Raw genomic sequence first — 25240 nt, 5'->3', positions numbered from 1 at the left:
CTGTGCAAATGTACTGCTGGAACATGAGAACTATGCTTGAAATGTTTAAATTGTTGTCTGAATATCTGAAGTCTGGCAGTTTATGTTGTTACAAAGCTTGATGGGTCCTGAACCCCCTAAGAATTCACAAATTTATGATAATATTGGCATAAAATGCCAACTGAAAAAAGAATGTAATACATATCTGGATATTTATATAACAACTCCTTGACAAATATTCATTTATTAGAGATAAAATTTTGCCATAATAATAGGCACTGATAAATAGATAAATTGAGATACTGCAATTGTTAGTGTCCACTTCGTTATAATGTGGGGGATATGTCATCATTGCTTTACCTAAAAGTTCCTTGATAGCATACAAGATCTCTAAAAGCTCTATTTTATTCAGAGGTAAATCTTGCATTTTACAAATTATAGATAATCTGACAATTGTGTAAATTGCAGTTCCCAAAAATATATAATGTAATCAAACACTCAAAATCTGTCACATATTTCAAAACTAAAAAAAACACATAAATAGCTCAGTAGCTCTGTCGGTGTCTTTTTCCCATGCTTCCACTCACACATACATAAGCACACATGTGTGTTCACACAAGCACACCTAAGCAGGCCCAGCTGTAGGTAATGAAGGAGATAGGAGGCAAGTGTTAACAGTTGTGAGATTACTTTACAGCCACCATTATCACTGCTTCCTCAACTGAGTGTAAACACACACATCCATTAGTGAGTAAATGCTGATTGGGGCGGTGTGTGTGTGTGTGTGTGACTGTGTAAGTTGTGGAGAAAGAGAAGGTAGGAGAGAGAAAAGAAAGCAAAGGGGAAAGAAGAAATATCAGAGAGGAGAATCAACATCTAAGATGAATTATAGATGATTTTTAAAAGACGCAGTGAGACAGACAGACAAGCAGACGGAGTGTGTATGTTGGTTAAAAAGCTCCACAAATCCCTGCTGAGCGTTAGCAAGTGCTGCTACCCAAACACAACAAAGTTGAATGACAGCTATCCTTGGCTGGCTGCTTGGTGTGCGCATGTGTTTATGTGTGTGTGTGTGTGTGTGTGTGTGTGTGTGTGTGTGTGTGTGTGTGTGTGTGTGTGTGTGTGTGTGTGTGTGTGTGTGTGTGTGTGTGTGTGTGTGTGGAAGGACAGGGTTGGACAGGTCACAGAGAAAAAAGAGACGTCACATCAAAGTGTCCAGGTCACTAGGGTTATATTTACAGCTGAGGCTGAATAGGTCTTACAACCAAGCTCTCTGCAGTGTGTGTGTGTGTGTGTGTGTGTGTGTGTGTGTGTGTGTGTGTGTGTGTGTGTGTGTGTGTGTGTGTGTGTGTGTGTGTGTGTGTGTGTGTGTGTGTGTGTGTGTGTGTGTGCATGGGTGAGAGGTGGGACAGAAAGAGCTCACAACTGACCTCAAAGGCTTCACCTAAGCCTCCGTGGGTGAGAGAGACAGAGGGAGACAGAGTCAGACAGCGAGACAGACTGAGAGGACAGAGACAAGTATTGTGTTTGTGTGTTTGTGTAGCGGTTGAGGGGAAATGAAGCATCTGTTGTACCTACAGTGTCTTGAGAGATGAGTAAGCAGTTAAGTAGTGACTTAAACACATGGAAGGGAAACAGTCACTGTCTCTGGCTACCAGATATTACCAGTATAATCACATACTGTAAATGTGCAGATAAAGCTTGTATTGTTTGGCCTCTCTGCATAAACCCACAAACAGCATAATTCAATTTTCTAATGTAGGCATGGCATAGAAACATAATATGCTACATACATTTGCTTCACATACATATAGGTAACGAGTTATATGTCCCTTTGTGTTATCTGATTTCTACAAGTATGTAATTGACAAACCTAGTTGAGACCATTCAGTGAGTCATTTTTAGAGTGCATTAAATTAGCTAATATAACTCTATATGACATATTTTTAAGGTGAAATATTAGGTTTTACTGAACTATTGGTTCCCAAATTTTTTCTGTCATGGTCCATTTGGAGGCAGAAAAAAGGTCATGCTCACCCTTGGCAATTAAATTGGCTGTCAATGAAAAACAATACTGGGAAAACCAGTAACAAAAAGAGCCTAGTTAAATGTCTATGTTTCTCATTGGGTTCTGTTGTGTACAATAAGTGAAAAATGCCAGTTTGGAAGTTTTTACTGACTCTTTATTGACAGTTTCTTTATAGTTTGGATTTAGCTGCCATGGTTACTTGATGGGCATCACTAGTTTTTCTTTTCTTCCATGTCAAAAGTCTTTCCTATGTGGGCCAACAAGGGCAAACACACTATAAGAGTGTGTTTATTTCGAGCTGAAAGAAAAAGTGGCTGAAAGAAAAGTGGAGTGAAGAGGCGACACAAATAGGTACGTATTCTTTTCTGCATTTGGCCTCTTTTACAAAAGATACTTAAATCTGTTGCTTGGTTATCATACTGTAAAAGATCCAGTTGACAGAGAATGGCGAAGCTTCCAAAAGTTAAAAGGTGTTTTCCTTACCGAACTTTATCTACATTATTAAGCAACTCAAACATTGTGTTGTTTTGTAAAAGAATCCTTGGTAACAGTAATTACCCCAATACAACTCGAGAGTTCACGTAAACTGTAGGTGGAGTTTTAGTGGTAGCCATCCTAACATAACATTTGGTGATCTCTTTCTTACAAAGTGCCTGACAACTCACAGACATTTCTAGCCTGGGTGGGAATAATCTGTAAAACTGGCACTAGTGCTCTCTGCTCACAGTACCAGTTTGTTTTTCTTGAGTATAACAGTGAAAACAAAGCAGGAGTGACTGCATAAAATACTGCACAATTAGTACACATGATGACAAAAAAGAACCACAACCACAATTACTTAACATGTCCTACCTAACAAAGCTCTGGAGGGACATGACCTCCTTTTCTGATGACTTATATATATATATATATATATATATATATATATATATATATATATATATATATATATATATACACGTCATTTTCTTTTTCTTTCAACATGATCGCTACTTTATGTCACTGAATATGAGACAGTTCTGTGGTCATCATGCAGGATTTTCCTAGGATACCTGCTCCAAAACGGAGACAGACACAAAATGAGCAAAAAGGAAAAATAGGGACCTGACACTGCTATACAGAGGAAAAATCCCCTTTAGAACAGCTGTTGGTTACCATAAAACATGAGATAAATGGCAATGTAACTGGGATTCCATGATTTCAGTGCTGATTATATAATATTGGTGGCCTGTAAAATACTTTGTTTTTTCAGAAGGTTTTGGGACAGCGCCAATGGAATGCAGATTAAGGAAGAGATGACTTCATACGGAAGATGGGAGAGTTCAAAGAAAAGCATCCAGAACAAAAGATAGGGAGATAGACTGGGATGACAAATAAAATGTGTGCACCAGTGGTACTGTGATGTATTTTATTCTTGTTTTAGACTTTTTACTGCAGTGTTCATTGGGTATGAACACTGCTGATGAAACGGTGAGAGAGTCTGAGTGTGAGGGAGCTTCATAGCAACCAAGCACCACCACTGTTCTTCTCTTGCCCTTGTCTTCTTCCTGTGTGTGTGTATGTGTGTGTATGTGTCGCAGCTAATGGTCAGTCATTCTGCTCTTGGCATCATTATGACAGCAACAATTGCAATGAGTGCATGTATCCTGTATAATTTATTTTACGTTTACTTTATATGCATTACAAAAACTGTACTGCAAATATAAGAAAACCTGCATTCCAGAATCTCTTAACACTTAACATTTGATGATATTTGCTTTTCCTCTTTATCTGTTTCTGTCCTGCAATTTTATATCTCATTGCTACTCAAAATGGAAAACCCCTATATCAGATTACATTTCAGGCATTTCGCAAACACTTTTATAGAAAGCGCTCACAACAATAGAGGCCCTGATGTCCAGAGGCAAAGATGAAACAAGGCCTTATTGTGCCTGTCTCATGCTTGGCCTTCTAATATCGAAAACTACTGAGACTTCTTAGAGTGTTTTAAAAGGCTTGACTTGGCCACAACATAACTTAACAGTTTTCATGCAGGGGACAAAGTCACATTTGGTGAATTTCTCTTGACACCCACATTTAACACTGACCAAGATGAGGTCAGTGTCTCAGCTTAACCACTCTCTGCTTGTAAATCAAAACACAACTTGTCAGCAGTGTCCACTTCATTTGCAAGAATCTGTCTGACATTTCAGACTAAAGCTAAAAGTGGATTAGGGAATACTCAGAAAAGAGGCACAGAGGAGTTGACGCCTGAACAGCATCTGTCAAAAGCCTCTAGATTAATGCTCTTGTTATTCCTTTTGAGACAGGCATCTACTATACTGTAACTTTCCTCTACCTGTGCAGTGGTAGTCCTGATATAGGCTCTACACATACTCTGTTCAGGTTGTAGCGTACCTGCTACCTTAATTGTTAGCCTTGGCTAACAACTGTTGACATTGAAGGAAGTTATAAGCCATTACCAGAGCTAATATATTTAATTATTTCATACAAAGTCTAGAATATTTCACTGTTTACTCCTCCCAAACATTGTCTAATTATATCTTAGCAACTGTAACTCAGAGGGTGGTCTCTTTTTCTAGCCTTTTTCCAAACCAACATTAGCATGTCTGGTTACTTCACCTCATACCTACAATAGCAACCTTACACAGCATTACTTGACTTAAAAAAAATCCCATTTTCATCATCAAAATTTCCTCTCTCTTTAAAACCGATGTTATCCCAAGAGTGTCTTTCACTGATTTGTTTCTTGGCCACGGTGTTACCCTTCTTGACACTGTCCAGAGCAGAACAGACAAGGGAGGGACATTTCCCCAGTGTGTGTCTTTATGTGTGTCTGTGTTCATACATGTCCTGCCTGTCAGCAAACGCACCACTCCCTATGATGTCCGCAGCATCGGACCACGTTGACTGATCTTTGATCCTCTGCCTTGGCTCTGTGAGTCAGGGGTATAGACAGTGACCAAACCAAATACACTGCGCCAAGATCCCACGGAACCTCACCCTGAAACCACAAAACCATTAGTTGGCTTGCTCAAACCTTCTCCCTGTCTGGTATCATCATACATCATGGAAAATGTGTAAGTGCCACTCTAAGTGACAGCAGTGACATTTTACAAAAATACCTCTTGGCCACAGCATCCTGAACTGGAACCTCAAAATATGATAACAGGTTACCAACTGCAAATCCAACTTGTTTATGGTGATCTCTTGTGGGAAACAAATTATGAGGATCAAAAGGGTTTGGTGGAACCAACATGCTTCATCACTTCAGTGAAGCAGTGCATTTTGCATAAAGCATTGTTTCTTAAACTATGTTCAAAAAGGGATGTCTCAGGTGGATCTTTATGGGGCCAGAGAACTGGCTTTTTGTTATGAGCTTGGGTCCCACAGTGATGCTGCATGTGAAAAGGTTTATAAGTCCTTGGCCTGCTGAGTTAAACAAACACAGAAGCTAACCGTTCCTGACAGTTGGTGAGGTATCATGCAAAATTGGATGAAGACACGAAGAGAATATCCATTGAAACTTCCCATTTTCCCCCGTGTCTCTCACGCATGTTCAAAATGCAGGTTATTTTTCATGACATGAGAGGAAATTGTCATCATCATAGAACAGGTGCTGTACTGGGCTGGGAAAGGGTGGCGGATACAGTGAGCGCTGCTTGAAACCCCTAATTCGATCTATTATATGAAGATGGTGTGGGAAGTTCGGAAGAGTTGACTCAACCAATAAACAGCTCATTTTGACATAGCATGTCAAGAAATTATAGAACAGATGTGTAGGTGTCGACCAATAACACATGGCGGTCAGAAGCAGTGAGGGAGGAGGAAAGTGAAAAGGACAGAAGGTAAGAAGACAAAAGACTAAAGCTACATATGGTGAAGTAGGATGAGAGATTCAGAAAAAGAAAAGACAGACAAAAATGATATTAAGACTATGTAGAGAGAATACTTAAAATACAGTCCACAAGAAAATCTCTTCACAAGCATGGTGAGCTTGACAACTGTATCAACCTATTTGGCTAATGGCCCCTAAAGCTGCCTCCTCAAGTTTCAAACATGAACATGCATGTACAGAATGTCGAGCGGTAACAGCCAACAATGGATCTGGCTGTCACATAGCCTACAGTACACAAAATATATCCCTTACAAGCTACGCCAGTTTAACAATTGAATCATTTACATACCCGAAAGTCTAGAAGTCTGGATAGGCCAACTATATTCTGTCTTTTTCCATCCAAAAGCATGTATCAGGAAAATATGAGGAAATGTCTGCACCGTTCAAATACAATTTTTTAATGATGTCCACAGTGAGAGCCCGAGCATAGATATATTAATGAGGTCATTCATTTACATTTGAGGCCTGGATTGTCATTGACATTACTCAGGCTTGAGTTGAATGAGTAGTGAGTACATAAACTCTAATCCGAACAATAAAAGTCTACAGCCAGGCAAGCGGCTGTACTTTCGCCCAGAGATTCTTGAGTTTAATGCTAATATCAGCATGTTAACATTCTAACAATGACAATGCTAGCAGGTATAATGTTGACCACGTTCACAACCTCTGTTTAGCATGCAAGCATGCTAATATTTGCCAATTAGCACTAACACACACAGTTGAGGCTGGTGGTAATGTCAACAGTAATTTAGTTATAATCCCAAAAACTGGACAAATTTGTTATCATTTAATTTTGAACTAATGATGACTGAATAAAAGCTCTTCATCCTGAGGGGGACATAAATGACTGTCACAAAATTGATGACAATCCATCCAATAGTTGCTGAGATAGTTCACCAAAATGTTTACCTCATGGTGTCCCTAGTAGAAAAGTCAGGGAATCATTAAAGTTACTAGGATTCATCTCCTGGGGACCATGAATGCCTGCACAAAATGTTATGGCAATCTATTTTAAAGCCATGTGAGTCTTGACCAATCACGATGGAGAACTCTTTAATTCCATAAAAAAACGTCTACTGTTACGAAGTAGATTTACTTGCATCACTTACCGTCACCACTATGGCTAGCCAAAACAACATAGATGTAACAGAGCAGAGGGTCTGACCTGGCGGGACATGGTTGGGTGTTGCAGGGCATCAGTCCAGTAGCTGGTCGAGATCTGGGATTGCAGTAGGATGTATTCACTTGCACTCTCAAGTCTTTGTAACATGCTGACTTCGTGTTCATCTGACCTGTATGGGTGATTTATGAATAATTTCAGGCACATCATCGTAAAAGGAGATTATCATTTTGTCTGACACTATATTCCGTCTGCCAGTTGGCTACTATGAGATAGCGGTAAAACAAAACTTCAGGCTCATATTTACACTGATGGATTAGATAGTTATGAAGAGGGGTATTATAGTTTATTGGCACTGATGGGTTATAACACCAGTGTTATTGAGCTGCCTGGCTCATTCCTGGTCTTGGAAACAGCATTTGGAACAAAACAGCATTGTTGCGTAAGTCTTTGAGTGTCAAGTTACTTGTCAGGATGCTATAAAATGTTTGCACATAATAGACCTGCAATATGTGAAACCGGTTAAATATACAACATTATACCTATAAAATATCTTATAGGTAGCTGAAGGAAAGTTGGTGGATATCTAAACATGTGTGTCTTCTCAGCACACCTCGTTCTGCATGTGTGATGCGCTAATAAAGTTTTTGGTTCTGAAACATTTGAAATAAATTATTTCATTAAACCAAATAAAATAATTAATAAATACCCTAACATTTGTTTTGGTACAAATGTAGATCTGAAAGTCCACATTGATTTATTAGAAACTTGAATCCCAGCTTCACAGATCAGCTGGTTGGTATTTGGCCTTGGGCATGGTCAATCTGCACATCCAAACTCATTCAGGTGAGTTAGTCAGTCACACTCTTTAATAAAGCAAATGACCCCCAACCCATCATGGCCTACAATCAGGACACAAAGAGGCGGAGGTGGTTAGGGTGGACTGCAACAGACCAGGGTGGGGAACTTTAACCTGCAGTGTCAATCAATGGGAACTCTACACTGGGCGCTTTGTTCACACTCAAGTGCACACACACACACACACACACACACACACACACACACACACACACACACACACACACACACACACACACACACACACACACACACACACACACACACCCGTGCACATACATGCACTGCACTCCAATACACATTTTTGGACTGACCTCCAGCCTCAAATCACCATGCCAGGGCCTCCCCAGGTCATCACAACAAAGTTTGCATGTGTGTGTGTGCTCATTTAATACTAGGCCTCAGGTGGGACAAAGGCCACTGGTCAAAGTCATGCATGTGTGGGCTTGTTTCCTTTAGCGTATCTCTGTGTGTGTGTGTGTGTGTGTGTGTGTGTGTGTGTGTGTGTGTGTGTGTGTGTGTGTGTGTGTGTGTGTGTGTGTGCATGTAATAGCAGGTCTCCAATAGAACAAGAAGAGGTCCCACCAGTCCCAAACAGCAGCTACTAATGTCCCCTTAGTAATGATGGGAACGCTCCCCTCTCCATTTAACCTGAAGCTAAGAGCCTTATTACAGATCAGAGAGGTCAGACATGAGCTTTAGATGCTGGCCCAGATTGAGGATCTGAAGGTGTTCTGTTCTTTTTCATCCACACAATAGAGTTTTAAATAAGTTTAGAATTACATCTACGTAAAAAAACAACCAAAAGTATTGTTCATTTTCTAACAAGCAGAAGAAAAGCTAAACCTGCACAGCAAATTGAACTTGACAAGGGAGATGAAAAGGACCATACCATGCTCTGAACACATCTATCATTGCAGTTGAGAAAAAACACGTGTGATTTTAGTGTGATTTAACAACGCAAATAAAAAAATGTCTTTCATTTTTACACTTACCTCCAGCACAAGTAGCTGAGCATTGAGAGCGTATGATGGCCCATGTATAGTTGTGTTTGATGTGGTTCCTTTTCTCATCAGCTTTCTTCAGAGTGTATTCCCAACGTACACCTGGGTTCCTGCCCTGCAACAATATCTACAAGAGAGAGAATGTGGTAAGAGCCATGAGACAAAAAAAGTAGCACAATTATATAGACCTACACAATCATGGGAAGTAAAGAAAGAATGTCAAAAGAATGAAAGAAACCTAGTTGTACAAATATATACATAAATTGAGATATTAAATGTATTACATCAGTCAAAGCAATACTTTCTGTGTCCAGGGGTCCTTACCTCTATGACTAGTGTCTCATTAGTGGGGCCAGTTGATATGAGGCTCTCTGGTCTGTTGTATGGTCTCTTGTACTCAAAAATAGCTCCAGCGATGGGGTGTCGGCCTGGCCAGTCCACGGTCCAGTGCCCGTTCAGGTAGTAACGTCTCTGGGTGTCCCTGACAGCCAGGTAGGAGCTGGACGTATTCAGTTCCAACACACGGATACTCCGAGCTCCTGCTGGGATTGTTACCACCCCATAGTACTCTGAGAAAGAGAACAAAATATTAAGCAACCTGCACATATTGCGGCTGTGTATGAGCTATAAAGAAATAAAAGGTAGGGAAAATTCAGTCGGGATAAAAAAAAATCATTAGCTTTTAAAATGTCTTAAATTAAATCCCCAAAAGCCAATGAGGTGATCAACTTAACTACTCAGACTTACGGTTGGTATAATGCTGCTTGGTGTACTGTCCTTTGTAGATCTTGCAGGTGGAGTTGTCTCCCTTACACACCCCGCAAGCATCAGGCACAGCCGTGGAGCCCAAAACACGATCACAGCCCACTCTCTGTGGGAGAAAAACATAATTGATTCAATTGAAGAAAGTAGATTATACACATAAGACTATAAAATGAATTCCATCAGTTGAAAAAAAACATAATTTAGCCTATCCTTTAAGTGGTAACCAGTCAACATTTTATTTTTTATGACATTTAAAGTAGTGGTGAAACAGCACAACAAGGGTGTCTATTGATGTTCTCCTGATGCTAAATCTTAACTTCAAAGACTTCAATTAAGATATCATCTTCAAAAACTCCAAACACTTTGAAATCAGTCTTCAGTCAAACAGTGTTACTGTCTCACTGCTTGACATTTAGAAGTATTACCTCACACAGTCCGTCAATACAGACATTAGAGCTGTCCTGTGAGCAGAGTGTCCCATCCTTAACTTTGCTGGCCAGGGCAAAGAAGAAATCATAACCCTCAGCAAAGCAGTACAGCTTACATACATCTTGATCTGGGAGGAAAGAAGATAACCACAGGAGCCGCAGACAACAAGCAAATAGTTTACTAACATGATATTCCCCGTTGGTAAAAGCCTATCCCAAAATGTATTTTTTTATCATTCTTGAGTAATTTTAAAAATGAAAAGTTGAGGGACAGTTGTCTCACCATCTACTCTGGTGTATGGCCTCCAGCTGTAGTACCATCCTCTGAACTGTTTGCCGTTGAACTCGGCGCACTGCTGCGCTCTGTAGTCAGGGGTGTTTGCGGGACAATCCTGAGTGTTGCAAAGTTTGTACGACCTGGAGGAGCCCTCACAGAAATTCCCTCCATATGCAGGTCTGCAGAGAAGGATTGAAAAAAAACATTTGTTGCACAATACTGTATATTTGATATTCAGTATGTCACTAGAATATAATCAAAACGTGCTGATTTCTTCTCATATGTGTGTGAGTGGATGATATGTAACACTAGGTGGTATCTGATTGCGCTGTATGAACGAGAAATTCTGAGGAAGAAATAAAACACTTGTGTTGCATTTGAACTGAGTGAGCAAAAGTGTGTTGAATTACAAATAACATAGAATTAAATTGTAATTCTGTGTACCGGCATGAATAATAGGCGTGCTTGGCCGTGTATGTGCCTGTATGTGAAGGCTTCTCCAATCACAGGTGTATATCCCCAGGCTGTGTTTCTTAAAATCCCTTCCACGGGTCAATTACACCTTCTATAAGCCCTCTAATCACATTCTCACTTATCTCTCGCTCGCTCAAAAATTCTCTTCTTTTAAATTTCTGCATTTCATCTTTTGCTTTTTTAATCCCTTCTCTGTCATCTCTCCAACCCCCCTTTCCCTTCCCCTTTTTCTTCCTTACCCTCCACCACCATCTCCCTCTCTTTCTCCTCAACACCCTCTGTCTTATTTAGCCCACCACTTTTCAGGATCTTGGCATGACATGATAAAGAGGAGGCCCCGGCATTTTGGATAGGGCCCTTTACTGACGGCCGGAGCAAATAATCCTGAGCGACTGATGAGTATAGGGACTAAGTGAGTAGATAAGTGATGAAGCGACAAACCCATGTGAGTGATCCTCACTATTTTAATCACATGTTCCTAATATACTCTTGGCCTTGAGTCTTGCATTCACAAACAGTACAGGCCGTCTCCTGACCAAAACATAGTCACTTGACAAATCTTCAGTGTGTCCTGAAATTTAGGAAATGGTCAAAGTTGATATTTTTGATGTGATTCAAGTAGTTTTGCAAGAAGGCAACAACAGCATACTGAAGGTAAGCTTTAGCTGTGGGCTTTACCCTTGTTTTGAGCTTTTCAGTATATAAGTTTGAAAGGGTTACTTGTTATATGTTTGGTGAAATGTACAAATCCACTCCATGCTGACAGATTCATTAAAGAAAATGTTAGACATTTTGGAAAACACTCTTTCTTGCGTTCGAGCGTTCTTAAAGAAAATCAATTACTAGAGCCAGGATGTGGTTAGCTTCACTTCCCATTAAGACTGGGTGAAACAGCTATTAGTTTGAGTTCCTTGCAAAATTGAGATGGTACCAATCTCCTTATCTAATTCTCCCAAAATTCCAAACGCCTCTTAAACTGATTGCAACAGTATATAACTTGTTGCTAACATGCTCCACTGTACTTCTTTGTTAGGGACTGTTATTGTGTATATCTCTACCTTGGGTTGTTGCACTGGCGCTCCCGATAGGTGACTCCGCTCTCACAGCTCCGCGAGCAGGCTGACCAGGAGGACCACTCTGACCACTGGCCATGCTGAGGCCTCGGGCCCTCGTCACCCTGCTTCACACACTGGCCCCTACGACACCACTGGAGAATGAGACAGAGGAATTATGAGTGGAGCGGAGGAAGGCAGACAGACTGAGGCAGCAGAGGGAAGAGCATGGTGTCATTAAAGTGTCAAAAACAAAGACTTTCCAGTGGACCCTGTCCATTCTCTACTTTATGATGACTGTCTGTCAAACCATAGAAGATGTCTGTAAGATATTGCTTTTTAGGTTTAACTGCTGTCAAAAAGGTTGTGGTCCAGTCCTGGTTACATACTCCCAATCTATTCGAGAAACTCCAGTGCTGCTGCTTTTTGGACAGCCTCTACCTTCAGCTTTCACCAGCCAGAATTAACAGGGCTGGGGCAAACACTCAACTGAAATGTGGAAAAATTGTCTCATACCTGACAAGGATATTCTTCTACAGTCTATCGTATTTGCATATTATGTTGCCCTTCACCGTATTGACATTTGTATTTTCCCTAATTCTTAAAAAATAGCCTTTTTGTGACTTGATCATCCGTAATCATAAAAGGTGTGGACATTATTCTTGAAAGAACTTAACCAGAACCAGCAGGTTATTGCCATGTATTTAAAAAATATATACCCATCTTCTCCCAATTTGGTGAGGCAGAAAGCCATGTGCTCCCATGAAGTCACCAGCTGCTTCTTTTTACCCTGCAGAGAGGATTGCAGTCTGGTTCACAATTACCTCCTCAGATTCCACCACTCCTCTGCACAGTGGCCACTCTGACTAAGTGGCTTTCCACCCATGATCAGTGCAAAATGTGTTCCATGATATGGCAACCAGGCAAGGCTAGGAATATTAAACTAAATGGCAAGTATTTAAAATGCAGTTTGTCTGAGTGTACTGATGATGATGATGATAGAGGTGCTACAGGAAGCTCAAGTTGTTTACTGTATTTACCTTTAAAAAAGGCTGAGTCCTTACCAAACCAACCAATCTTATATTGCAAAAATGAGCAGTCAAAATCCCTCAATATGAAGTAAGAATCTTGACTTAGTAAAAGCAGCATTATGTCACATGGCTGTTTGCTGGCACACAGGATTGAACTGGATTTGTGCGTGTCAAGATGACATCAGTCACCAACTGCCCGCCTTGGATTGATCTCAAGCAAGCAAAAACACACAGTGTGCACACAAAACTCACTCATGAATTAGTATTGATTGAGGGGCCATATATTAAGCTGGTCTAGTTCTCATTTTGTGTCCATGCCTGCCACAGGACACACACTGGAACACACACAGTCTCACACACCCCTCCGACTAATCTCGAGGTCCTCGACTCAAGAGTTAGAACAGCTGATTTCCCCTCAGTTTTCCCCCTGCGGCTGAGTGCCACGGATTCCTAAGTGAGCCTGTCATTGTTTGTGTTCGGTTAATTGTCCCGTGGAGGGAAAGGGCGGGATTAAACCATCAAGTTCAATATATTGAGAAGAAAATGTGGATGAGGGGCTGTCAGGGGAGAGAGGGTAAGAGAGAGAGCGAGCCTTGGGGGAGAATCATCTTGAAAGAAGTAAGGAATGAAACAAAGAATAAATAAAGAGCACAGATTGCTTTTTGGCCCGAGCCCCAACGGCATATTTTTCGCCACGTCAGCAACAAACCAATTGCAGCTGCTCCCTGAGGTAAAATAATAGAGGGAGAGTATGGTACCTCTATCAAAAAGAGTTTTCACCGAGACTGTACTCAAATGAACCCCGAATCAAAGTGAATACAAACTCTTTGCTGAGAAGTAGATTTATTAGTCTGGACTGGGACAAAGGCATTAGTGTGTAAAAAGATGCCTGAACAAAGTGCAGTGTCACTCAGTTCAAGGCCTTTTGTTTTGAAATGGCCAAATTGGGTTAAATTATTTGCACTACACAACATTGAAACACTCAACAACTTTTACTTTAATGACGGTTTCTCCATCAATTTCGCTCTGTTCACCATATAACATAGTATCGCTCTTTGTCTTGTACACTTAACTCACTCAGATGTCAGTGGTATCCCTTGGAGGAGGAATCTATGCATGCATCTGTGTGTGAGACATCTCTTTACAAGCTCTACCCCTCTTAAACTAAATGTCACACAGCTGATTATACTAAGCAGCACAGTGAAAATAATTCTGAGTCAACTGATGCCTTAAAGGGAAAATCCACTACAAAATTGAATTCACTTATTTCATTGGTCTTGTGCAGCTCAGTCCGTTAACATGCACGGAATATTACAGCTGTCCCTTCCAATGTTCTTGTTTGAATTGTGTTGTTGAGCATATTTCACCAAAACTGCAAATAAGTTTGTGAGAGGCTATTGTTTGGTGCCTTTCATTTGTGGATTTAAGATGTTGCCATGGAGCAGTGTGCTGGCAACAGTCAAGTAAACAGAAAAAAAATCACATGCTGTCCTCATTTGACAAAACAGGCCTTAAAACTGCAAAATCATTTTGGCTCCTTTGGCTAAAATGGAACACTTTATCTCAGTGTTGGTATGATTAAAGGCTAATTCTACCCCCTGAAGGGGGCTTGTATTTAATATATATATATATATATAAAAAAAAGGCTGAAAAGGAGGCTTCTAGCACTATGTTCCTGCCAGCCGCTAGAAATGTTTTGGTCAGAACACTTGAATTGCCTCAAAGGCAATGGCTAAAAAAGTCCAATGGAAATGAATTGGTTCCCATGAAAGTCATGTTATACCACTCTTGAGGTGACTAATCTTGTGAGCATATTGCCCAGCCCCCTCCACCTCACACACACACACACACACAAATACACGTGTTAAGTCACCATATCAGGGCCGCAGGCAGAGCCTTCAGCTGCTGGCATGAACTTGGTCTCACACTTCCTACCAACACGGTGGCACCACAGAGCCTTGCAGATATCCTGGAACAACATAGGAGAAAAGCAGAGAGTCAATTATATATTCCCCCTGCTCAGTATCAGTATCTCACAACAGCTGTTAACAGAGCTAGCGATTGGAAGAACAATAAATAATGCTAACATTGCTATTTTGCCAGTAGAGAACTATTAAAACATGCAGATGGAAACTTGCTGAAATAGAGATTGTCTGAATAATGAGCTTCTGGAAAGCTTTCAGCGTGCAGCAACCTTGTATCTCCAAAATATTTATGCTTCAGTAGCTAGGATAACAACATTCTATCATCCCACAGGCCTTGCATCAGTTATAATAAAAAATGCACATCCATTGTTTCTGCAGCCGAATGACAAAACAATTAATTGATAAAGCTGCAGAAGTAATTTCAAATATTTTCTTGGCCTAACATACAGTACATCTTATGATCAGGAAAAGTGAAACCCACAATGGATACAAACAGAGATAATGTTATGCAATTATGTGTATTAACAGTGAAAAATTGACCTCAACTTAGATGACGTCATGGCTGTGTTTCTCAGCAGAGTTCTGAAAGATTCATGTGGGAGCACCGGGTGCTTTCCCTGCTCACATTGCCTGAGAAACATGGTATGCTGCTTTTTCAACATATCCACTCTATTACTTTCTGAATGACTATATCAGATTTTGACAACTCAGTGCAGATGTTGACAGGCACCTTGGCCTCAGCTTGTTGCTGCCAAGAGCCACCATGGAATTCATCCCAAGGCCGATTTGTCCAGCTGTTTTGCTTGCTCAGGCCTTTTGTAGCAGTAAAAATGGCAGAGAGAAACAGGGACAAGAGTGAGTGGGTGATGGAAGAGAAAGACAGAGAGAGATGATGGACAGAGTGGGACAGAAACTGAGTTGAAGAGAGAAAGGCGAAAAACACCCACACTTGATATTTTGCTTTTTGCAAGGGTAACCCAGCTTTATCTAACCACACACACCATTGAGAATATAATTTGGCTCCTCCAGCTGAACCTTATCTTGACATTGTCTTCCAAAAAGTTTCATGAAATATGAATTCATTACACAATGAATTGCATCACTGAGTTTATTTTTTGTTTATTTTTTGCCTGGAAAGACAGTGAGCATGAGTGCTGCTTGGGGACTGTGCGCCACGCCTCTACCAGGTGCATGAAAAAAGACAGTGCAGGACCAAAAACAAAACCATGAGGGAGTAATTCTAAAATATCCTATAGCTGAAATGATGCATGGATGTTTCAATGTTTAAGCAGGCAGTCGGAAGTAGCAAGTAGGAAACCATGTGCTAATATCATGGGTATCCAAGCAAATTATCTCTGAAGCATTTTAAAGCCCCTTCCCCAACTTTTTTCCAACATCTTCTTCAATAAAGCAGAAAACTTCAAAAGCAATTTCTAAAGGAAAAGAAAGACTTTTCTTGACTTTGTCTTCTTTCCAGTCCTGTCCCATATTCTGATCCATTACAATTTATTCAGTTTCCAAACAATGTTAACCACAATTCCCTGTATTAGAAGCATTGAATCTCCATTCCATGTCAAGTGTTGATGCTTCAAAGCCATAAGAACTAATAATGTTTGATACATGAAGACAATGCTCTGCCTGAAAGATATATTGTGGAACAAGGTAGTTTTCCCATTGCGCATATTTAGGAGTCACCACGGCTTCAGCCAGAAAAAGTTGGTCAGTGTGTCTGTTTCAGGTGCGACAGGAAAAATGCTGGTTGAAACATTGCCAGAATAGATAAATTAATAAACTGGATAGGAACTTGGAGTACGGAATAAATCCCTAGGTGGGAGATAGGTCAACTTCATCTTAATCAATGGCAACACAAATGACCATAAGGGCTGCACAGCAGAAAAATTGCACACCATGACCTGAATTTCTTTTATGAAATGTTGTGACATAAGTTGCTATAGTCTTACAGTTTAAGGGGCCAATCACATGCTCTATTTTTGGCCCTAAAATGCGTTGTTGTTAATGTTAACATTAGGAAGACACGTTACAAGGTGAAACAGACGAAATCTCAACATTGTGCAAGTATTCCCAAGAGCCTATTTTTCAGGGAGGTAAACATGGTGGCCAGTTTATTTTGGTCTTAATGAGTTTGCTGACAGAGTTCATATATGCACACATTGTGCAGGGCTAGACTAACCTGCAAAGTAAAAAGTGAGCTGTGTCAGAATGAGGGCAAAAGAAAGTACTGTTTTTGGAAGGACTCCTTTTCTTTGGAAGGGCAGGTGCATCTTTAGCTTGGGTTCAGTTGGGGTCCCATTGTTATACACAGGAAGATTACTTATCCAGATGCAAGAACGCCAATCATTTCAAACATCTTTACAGTGCCATTAAACACTGAAGTAATCTATACCCTATCTGGACTCAGGCAGGGACTCTCAAACAGTAACATCAGCAGTAATGAGACAATGGGAGAGCAACATGTAGAGATTCCCATTGGCAACGCTCCAGTGTATATTTAGTTATCCATCCCAGTGAGTATTTCATGAGCAGAATTATAACTCTCATTGTTTATTTTGTGTTTGCGTGTGTGAGAGAGTACGGTATGCATGCATGTGTGTGTATGAGCACATGCGGGAATTCAATCCTAATCAGTTTCTCTTTTCCTTCCTCTTTCCTTCATTCTTCCATTTTTCCTCTACCTCATTCCCCCCATCCTGGTTTTCAATCTCTCTCACTGTTTTTTTCCTAGGGAACAATTGCCACCACATTGTTTTAAACTAATTAAGCACTCAAGTTTGAGTGTGTGTGCTGAGTAAAACCCCAGAGAGAATTAAAGCATGGCATGGGGTTTTGAACTCTTTTTTAAATTTGCATGGGTTGGCATAATTATGTCAAAATCAATTTTACCTTCTTAAAGTCCAGGGTGCAGAGTTTGGCCTTTTCCCCAAATTGCCATTTACACTGTGTGTCTGCGTCGTACAGCTCGCCAGGCAGCTTCTCAGGGTACCGATACTCCTTGACCGCTCTGGGTTCATCTGATAAGCACACAGCCTGGGCAGAACTACAGGAGAAGAGAATCAAATTAATGGAAAAATTGGTAAAGGAAAGGAGAGACAAAAAGAAAAATGAGGACACAGGACAAGGAAGAATAAAGAGGTCAACAAAAGTGGGAGACGAGGAGCAGAGCAGGAAGGTGAGTGGAGGTGAATAGGTCAGTGGAGGACAGTAAAAGAAAGCAGAATTTGTCATCAATATACAAACTGTGTAACATATAAAATCCTGGCCCATAATCGCTCATATCCTAACACCAACGGGGGGTTTCCAATGTTAACTGATAGCACTGTTACTATACAGAGAGGTTTTACTGCTTATACACTGGAGTCAGGGGAATATAATACAACAATATCCTGGAAAGAGCATGAAAAGGCAAAATATGTTGGACAGTTCATCGTTCTAGTGAGTGGCCATGATTGCTTTAGCAGAGTGTGTGTCTTTGCGTTTGTGTGTGTGTTTGTGTGTGAGAGGGAGATCCTCTATCGCTTTATGGGTCCTATGTGTCTACAGAGAACAACGGCTGTTCTGCAAGTGCAATTTTCAGATTTTCAACATTATTTACATAATAAGGTTTCTGAAAAAAACCATTACATTTATACTGTACACACATCAGCAGGAGCACAAGGAAGACACACATTAAGATTGAAGGCCATCGTAACAGATCCACTTTAGAGCAGCTTTTCATATTCACTAATGTGACTGCAAGAGGCTTAATATTAAATGTATTCACAATAATTGAGGCTGCAAGCACTCTACGCCATGAGATTATCATCAGTTTGGGATAAAAAAAAAAGATCAAAAGAAAAAGGAATAAAAAAGCACCATTCTTCAGGACTCCCTTCAGATCTCCTGACTATTTTTTTTCCAAAATCATGGCTTGTTTGTATATTTAACACAAATAAAGCATAATGATGTTATGTCACAAGTGAAAAAGTCTTAATGACATTATGCCAATTACAAGGCTGGCAAAAGGATCAGTTATCACAGGTGGATTCTCACCTAAAAAATACTTATCAGCCGGTTAAATCAGCTTTGCATAAAGGTAGGATGGAACAGCTAGCCTGGCTCTGTCCAAAGGTAACAAAATCCACCAATCACCTCTCTAAAGCGCACTGATTAACACGCTGTTTATCGTTTGTTTAATCCGCACAAAAACTGAAGTGTAAAGTTTCCTGGTTAGTTGGCAAGAAGATACCTTTTGATGCCAAGACATAGTCACAGAGCCCCCCATAAAACAGCAAATTGTTGTTGTTACACTTCATACAGATTTTGTTCAGAAGACTTGACGTGTTAATCTGTTAGTTTTAGAAGTCACTGATTAACACAGATTTTCCTACCTTTATACATAGCCAAGCTTACTGTGTAGAGTCATTATGCTGAGCTAAACTAACCATCTGCTGGGTCCAGCTGAGTAGTTATCATACAGAATTTAGAGTGGTGTTGATCTTCTCTTGGCAATCAATCAAATAAGCATAGTCCCCAAAACATCACCAGACAAATGCATCTACAAGAGACATAAAGATGTCACCTTAGATGTTGGCTAAAACATAACTAAAGAGCCAAACTGTGTCATTTGTGGCATGTCTGACTCTGGGAAGAGAACACGGACCTCAAGAGAATCTTGTAACTTTCATGTATCGCTGACTTTCTGATGGGTTCCACCAATGCTCACAAAAGAACTTCAAGTGGCTTTGAAGGGGATTTTGCTTCCCCTGCCATGAAAGTTGTCCATCCATTTCAGGCATGACAAAGAGGTTAGACAAAGCATCTGCCTATACATACAGTGTTGGCACAGACCTCTCTTTCATGGCTGACCGAGGAGAGGCAGATTTAGATTTAGCAGTCTCAGTTAACTCAACGAGACACATTCAGCCAAAAACATTTAAATAACAAAACATTTTGTTGATTGCAATTAGGAAAACGTACAGCATTTTTATCATAAAGTGATTATACAGGAAGACTACCCCTGTTTGTTTCAGTGTTGAAGAGATCCCCTTCTCTTGGCCTCAGGGGACGACAGGAGTTTAATATAAGGATGACAGGCCTAACAAGGGTGAGGTCACCCCAGCTCTAATAACTCAGCGAGGAAATACTCTGTCTGTCTCCACCACTCCGAGAGGGAGACCTGACAGTTCAGTTAACACACTGGTAAATTTAGTGGGGGGCACTGGCTCTGAGCTATCTCGTTTCAAGCACACACACATGCACAGACAAATAGAAACACAGCCAGACACATGGACGCTATGTCTGTGCTGCTTGTTTTCCCCACAAGCATGAAAATGCAGTTACTGCACAAACACACACATGACTTTCCCCCTTGCACACTTTCAGCCACACATACGTTGACACATAAAATGTACAGTATGCAGTCTGTAAAACAACACTTGGAGGAGAATAACAGCACCACATATCACTTAGTTGCTTTGTCAGCCATATATTTCAGCCTCCCACAAATGCACAGTTCATGCAGTAGTCTTGTTGGTCCTTGCTTTTGCAAAATCCCTTAATAGTCCCATAAGAGTAAAAACATAAGTGCAGTTTTTCACTTGGCTCTCTTTGGATCAGAGCAGAATTTTAAACTGCTATATCTTCTGCTGACGTTTTTTTTCTATCAGTAACACATGTGGAGTAGCATAAACACAATGCATGTTTAAAATGGCTATTACCAGAGGGACTCTTGCTTTAATAAGTTTGTTTTATAAACTGACACAGTGCTTTATGTCTTTGTTGCATGACCACTTAACAATGGCTGGCATGAGACTTTACTCACTACTCATTATCAATATGCCATATGGATGTGATTGAGCTCTTCTGTTTTGAAAAGTTAATGTGACTCCTCAAGTGGTCATGTCCATAAAAGCCATTTCTAGGAAAAAGTGCTTCTTAAATCAATTATTTTAAGATTGTTTTAGCAAAACAACAAAACCATAGCAGTAATATGAAATATGTCTGCTTACTTGAGGAAGCGGCTGAGGTACTGGCGGCTGCAGTCAGACCAGGAGAAGATACCATTGTGACCGGCTAATGTGGGAGACATGATGTTGCCTTCTGACTTCTTACAAACGTTCCCTTCACCATCATGGACCATTCCAAAACTGAGGAGTGCACAAAAGATATTCACAAGTTATGGTGACTGTGCTCCATTAGAACGGAATATTATTTAATTTAACAGCAACAGTAGAAGACAGGTGGCCATACAATGTAAATGTCTGTATTAAGGTTGAGCAACAAAAAAACAACAGTGCATTACTATGGGGGGAAAAAAGACAGCAATGCAAGAAAAAGCCCATGGCTTGATATTGTGGATCATGGTTGACGCCTTAACTCTGCCACCAGAGATACTTTTCAGCACTCTCCTTTTTGTCATCATGCACTTATGAGAAGGATGAAAATCCTTACTTGTGTCCAGATTCATGCGCGATAGTGAATGCCAGACCCAGGCCTGTGTCCTCATTAATGGTACAGCTTCGGTACTTGCTGCACATCCCACTAATTGGTGCAAAACCTGCAAGACCAGGGATACATTTTACAAATTTGACATCACACTTCAATTATTTCATCAATGGTAACTCCCTCCTTTCCAACATAAACTGTAATTGATTGATTATAATAACTACTGTCAAGATGTGTTTACTCCTACTAAACAAAAAGTGGACTTTTTAACTCCAACAGGATTCTCTCAGATGGGAGGCACAAAACTCATCCCAGTCTTAGAATGCGTGAATAAGAAATATCAAACACACCAGAACTGGGTTAAAACCCCTCCATATGTTAAAATATGGGACTCCATGGAAACCTTTCACGTCACTTTAAAACATTGTTGATCTGTCTTCCCTTCTTTCTCACATCTCTCATTCTCTATTAAACTCCCTTTTACTATTCAGCTCCCTTTATACCCCACTCTCTGTGCATTCTACTTCTGTCACACACACACACACACACACACACACACACACACACACACACACACACACACACACACACACACACACACACACACACACACACACACACACAAAGCCCCCCTGGCTTTGAATCAAAAAGGATAATACTCATGGGGGCCTCTCCTAATGTTTTTGTCTCGGTGTCTCAGGGAGAATTTAGCCTGGTGTTTTGTTATTTTACGGCTCAAAGTCATTCGCCATAGAGCGTAAAACCCCTAAAGTAATGTTCTCATGTACATTGCTAATGTGAATAATGATATTAACCACAAGCAGACAGATTGACTGTGAGAACTGCCATTTAGTTCCCTTTTTTGTGTCAGGAAAGAGGTAGATCATTGATGTTATATACTGGTTTTGAAATATGGGGGAAACGAATCAGAGATAGGTCTGTTACAGTAATGCAAATAAACTGTGTTATATACTGACTAGTAGCTCTAATGGTCATATGCCTTGCACCCTTGGGAATTAGTCAGAACTAACTCTATTTTGGACTGCACACACACAGAGGCACACACAGACCTTTGAACTGGGCTTTCATAGCAACGATTAGGGCTAATGCTAGCCTCAACACTTTGAAGTCAAAACTTAAGTCAGGGGTTGAAGGGAATGTGTGTTTTCTTGTACGTGTGTGTGTGTGTTTGAGTATGACCGTGTCTCTCTGGGACACACAATGGAAGTTTGTTCTCACAGTGGGGAAGACAACAATGTGTTTGCATGGTCATTATCACAAACAAGCTGTTGTTAGTTTGTTAGGTGGTTTACACTCACAATGACTGAGTGTGAGTGTGTTTAACGTAAGCTTGGTCTGTACACATAATAAGCTAAAAAGCCCTTTTTTGAATGCTCTGTGAATTCAGTGAAAACATGATTAGTACCTGTAATTTCCTTATATTCCTCTGATGTTGCACCTGCATTAATTCAGCAGTGTATGTTCTGGATTTGATAATGCTTGTTATGCTCATAGTTATGATTTTCCTTTATATCTGCAGTTAAACTTATACTTTTTCACATTATATACAGGTTTACATACTGTGAATCTAAAAAGATCTGAAAGCTGCAGATTTTTAACATTTGTTTTTTGCTGATATGAGGACAGGGGCACCTTCCCAGAGAAATACAGCAAGAGAATACCATATTTCTATCAAGAGCAAGAAACAACAAATAACAAAATAAGGATTTGATTCAGCATTTTTTGGTATTTATATTGTTTGAATTACACTTTCAGGCATTTTGTAACTGATCTTAATGTTGAGGATGTAGCCTACCAAGAGTGTCACAGGGTTCATTCTTCCAAGAGCAGATGTCGAATCCTGTGAGGAGAATGGCGTGGTCGTGGTGTCGGCCCTCTCTGCCTCCTAGAGTGGACTGCCAGTGGCAGAAGCTGTTCAGTGTATGGTCTGCATGGTGGTTGATCACCAAGCCATCCTATGAGATAAAGCAGATAAAAGGAGGCAAAAAGAGAGAAAATGGAAGGAAGATGTGAGCTCAAAGTGTTATGGATTTAAATGGTCAAATGTTGGTCAAATGAATGACATTACCTTTCCCCTTCCCCCTGCGTTGACAGATGCTAATCAAATCACCTCATAACATAAACAAGAGATGTTTCACCAGAACCTTTCCAGTTCTTCATATTCAATTACCAAGATCTTTAGACATATGTATGATAAAGGCAATATGAAGACGTGAGAGGGGACACTGATCATTTAAGTGTTTCTGCTAGGAATACAAATGTCTGGGAGATTTTTGCCATTTTTGGCATTCTTCCTGCTAATAGTTGCCTCTTAAGGGCAGATTAAAATCTATTAACATCACAGGTGGATGGTAACCAGAAGCCGTTCACCTCGGCCTGCTTGACTCTTTTCTCTGACAGTGCCCCACCTGTTCCCCTCTCCCTCTTTCTCTCTTGTACTCAAAGTGTCCTTCATTCTCCCGCACTCTAAGATAATTTCCCTCCTCAATCTGGCAAAGATCCAAGGAAATGTAAACCCTATAATTAACCACTGTAATTGTCAGCACCGGTAAAATCTCTGCGAGACCTAAGAGATCTGGACCTTCAGGCATATAAACAGACAAACAAACAAACAAACAAACACATAATCTGCTTTTTGGCATTTTTTTTGTTTTGCATTCCCTTCAGGTGTGAAAATCACACACTGTTCTTGGTGCTCTTGAAGTTCCTTTATGGTATGAATACAAAGCGCTTTATGAAAGGAATTTTCAAATCCTTCAACAACACAAATCCATTTAAATGCACCCATCAATCACAGTGTTTGCTGTTTGAGGAGCTGGATTTTTAGACATATTAGGGTTTTCACCTGACAATGCTTACATGCTTTGAGATGCTCACCTGCTCTTCATCCAGAAGCACAAGGCCAACTATCGCTATGTTGATGTTCCCCCCTATTGTACCGTCCTTGAAGAGACTGGAGACCTAGGGCACACAAACAGATATTAACACTAGTGTTTACAAAAAAAATTCATCTGTCTACAAGACAGTCAATGCTTCTTACCAAACACAAGCACTGTTTTCTGGTTAAACCTTATGTAGTCTTGAGTGGGGGAGGTGAGCATATGTGACTTCTGAAAATGTATTTGCAGAGAGCTTTGGATTTGATTGGATGGGTTTTTTTTCTGTCTTCAGAAATGTATGATTAGTCATTAAAATATTCAAATTCAGAATAAAGAGCTTCTTGTAAAACATATCTGGACTGAATGCATGAGATTCAGCCATGGGTCAAGTTTACCAACTCTACATTAAGTCATGATTTTGATAGTGTTATACTCAGGATCTATAAGTTCTCATACCATGTAGACAATAGTCTGTACGGTCCATGTCAAGTGTATGAGACAGCACACTTTGACAACTCTGTAGAAATAACACACAAACTCCTTTTGATAGTATCGCTGATGTATGACAGCCACAACTGCTGTTCCCAATTCAGCTTCTAGCGATCAAACGGATATGTGACCATCAATCATAACACTCTGGGCTTTGAAAGTGGACTCCTGATCTGTTGCTCTTGTTCGCTCTGTTACTTTCTCTTGCGCCCTCGGAATACCTCAGGTGCCACTTACTAAGCCCCCCCCCCTCCATTCAGGAATACTCTCATTCGTTCCTTATGTTCCTGATGTTTGGTCTTCCTCTGCACTGACTCATGAGAAGACACATGGCTGTGGTTTGTTACCAAATTCAAGCTAAATACAGAGGTCAAAGAGGCAATCAAAACCACTTACTTAAACTAAGGTCTCCTGGAACACCATTGTTTGAAAGAACTACAGATTTGCAAAACTCAACAGATAAAGTGATTCACTGTGATTTCACTGCTTCACAGAAGAAACAATAGCCAGTTTCCATAGAGCTTCAGTGTTAAGTGGTTCATAATGTGCAGTGTGTTTCTTTCATTTGTA

General features: G+C 40.3%; 1 protein-coding gene across 1 annotated transcript in view; it reads right to left on the bottom strand.

Annotated features, from left to right (window-relative positions):
* LOC129109607 (A disintegrin and metalloproteinase with thrombospondin motifs 16) overlaps positions 1–25240 on the bottom strand; it is a 48185-nt gene that overhangs the window by 6785 nt on the left and 16160 nt on the right. The window contains exons 6-18 of the mRNA XM_054621713.1: positions 24180–24263; positions 23098–23257; positions 21288–21393; positions 20846–20983; positions 17742–17895; positions 14789–14884; positions 11891–12039; positions 10365–10537; positions 10079–10209; positions 9636–9759; positions 9213–9457; positions 8880–9015; positions 7072–7198 (exon numbers count right to left, since the gene is read on the bottom strand). Of these exons, the coding sequence (XP_054477688.1) occupies positions 7072–7198; positions 8880–9015; positions 9213–9457; positions 9636–9759; positions 10079–10209; positions 10365–10537; positions 11891–12039; positions 14789–14884; positions 17742–17895; positions 20846–20983; positions 21288–21393; positions 23098–23257; positions 24180–24263 (1823 nt within the window). The remainder of the gene's footprint in view (positions 1–7071; positions 7199–8879; positions 9016–9212; positions 9458–9635; positions 9760–10078; positions 10210–10364; positions 10538–11890; positions 12040–14788; positions 14885–17741; positions 17896–20845; positions 20984–21287; positions 21394–23097; positions 23258–24179; positions 24264–25240) is intronic.

Source organism: Anoplopoma fimbria, chromosome 20, assembly GCF_027596085.1.
Source record: "Anoplopoma fimbria isolate UVic2021 breed Golden Eagle Sablefish chromosome 20, Afim_UVic_2022, whole genome shotgun sequence".
Classification (NCBI taxonomy): domain Eukaryota; kingdom Metazoa; phylum Chordata; class Actinopteri; order Perciformes; family Anoplopomatidae; genus Anoplopoma; species Anoplopoma fimbria.
The sequence above is the reverse complement of the archived record's forward strand: the minus strand, read 5'-3'. Positions and strand labels throughout refer to the sequence as shown.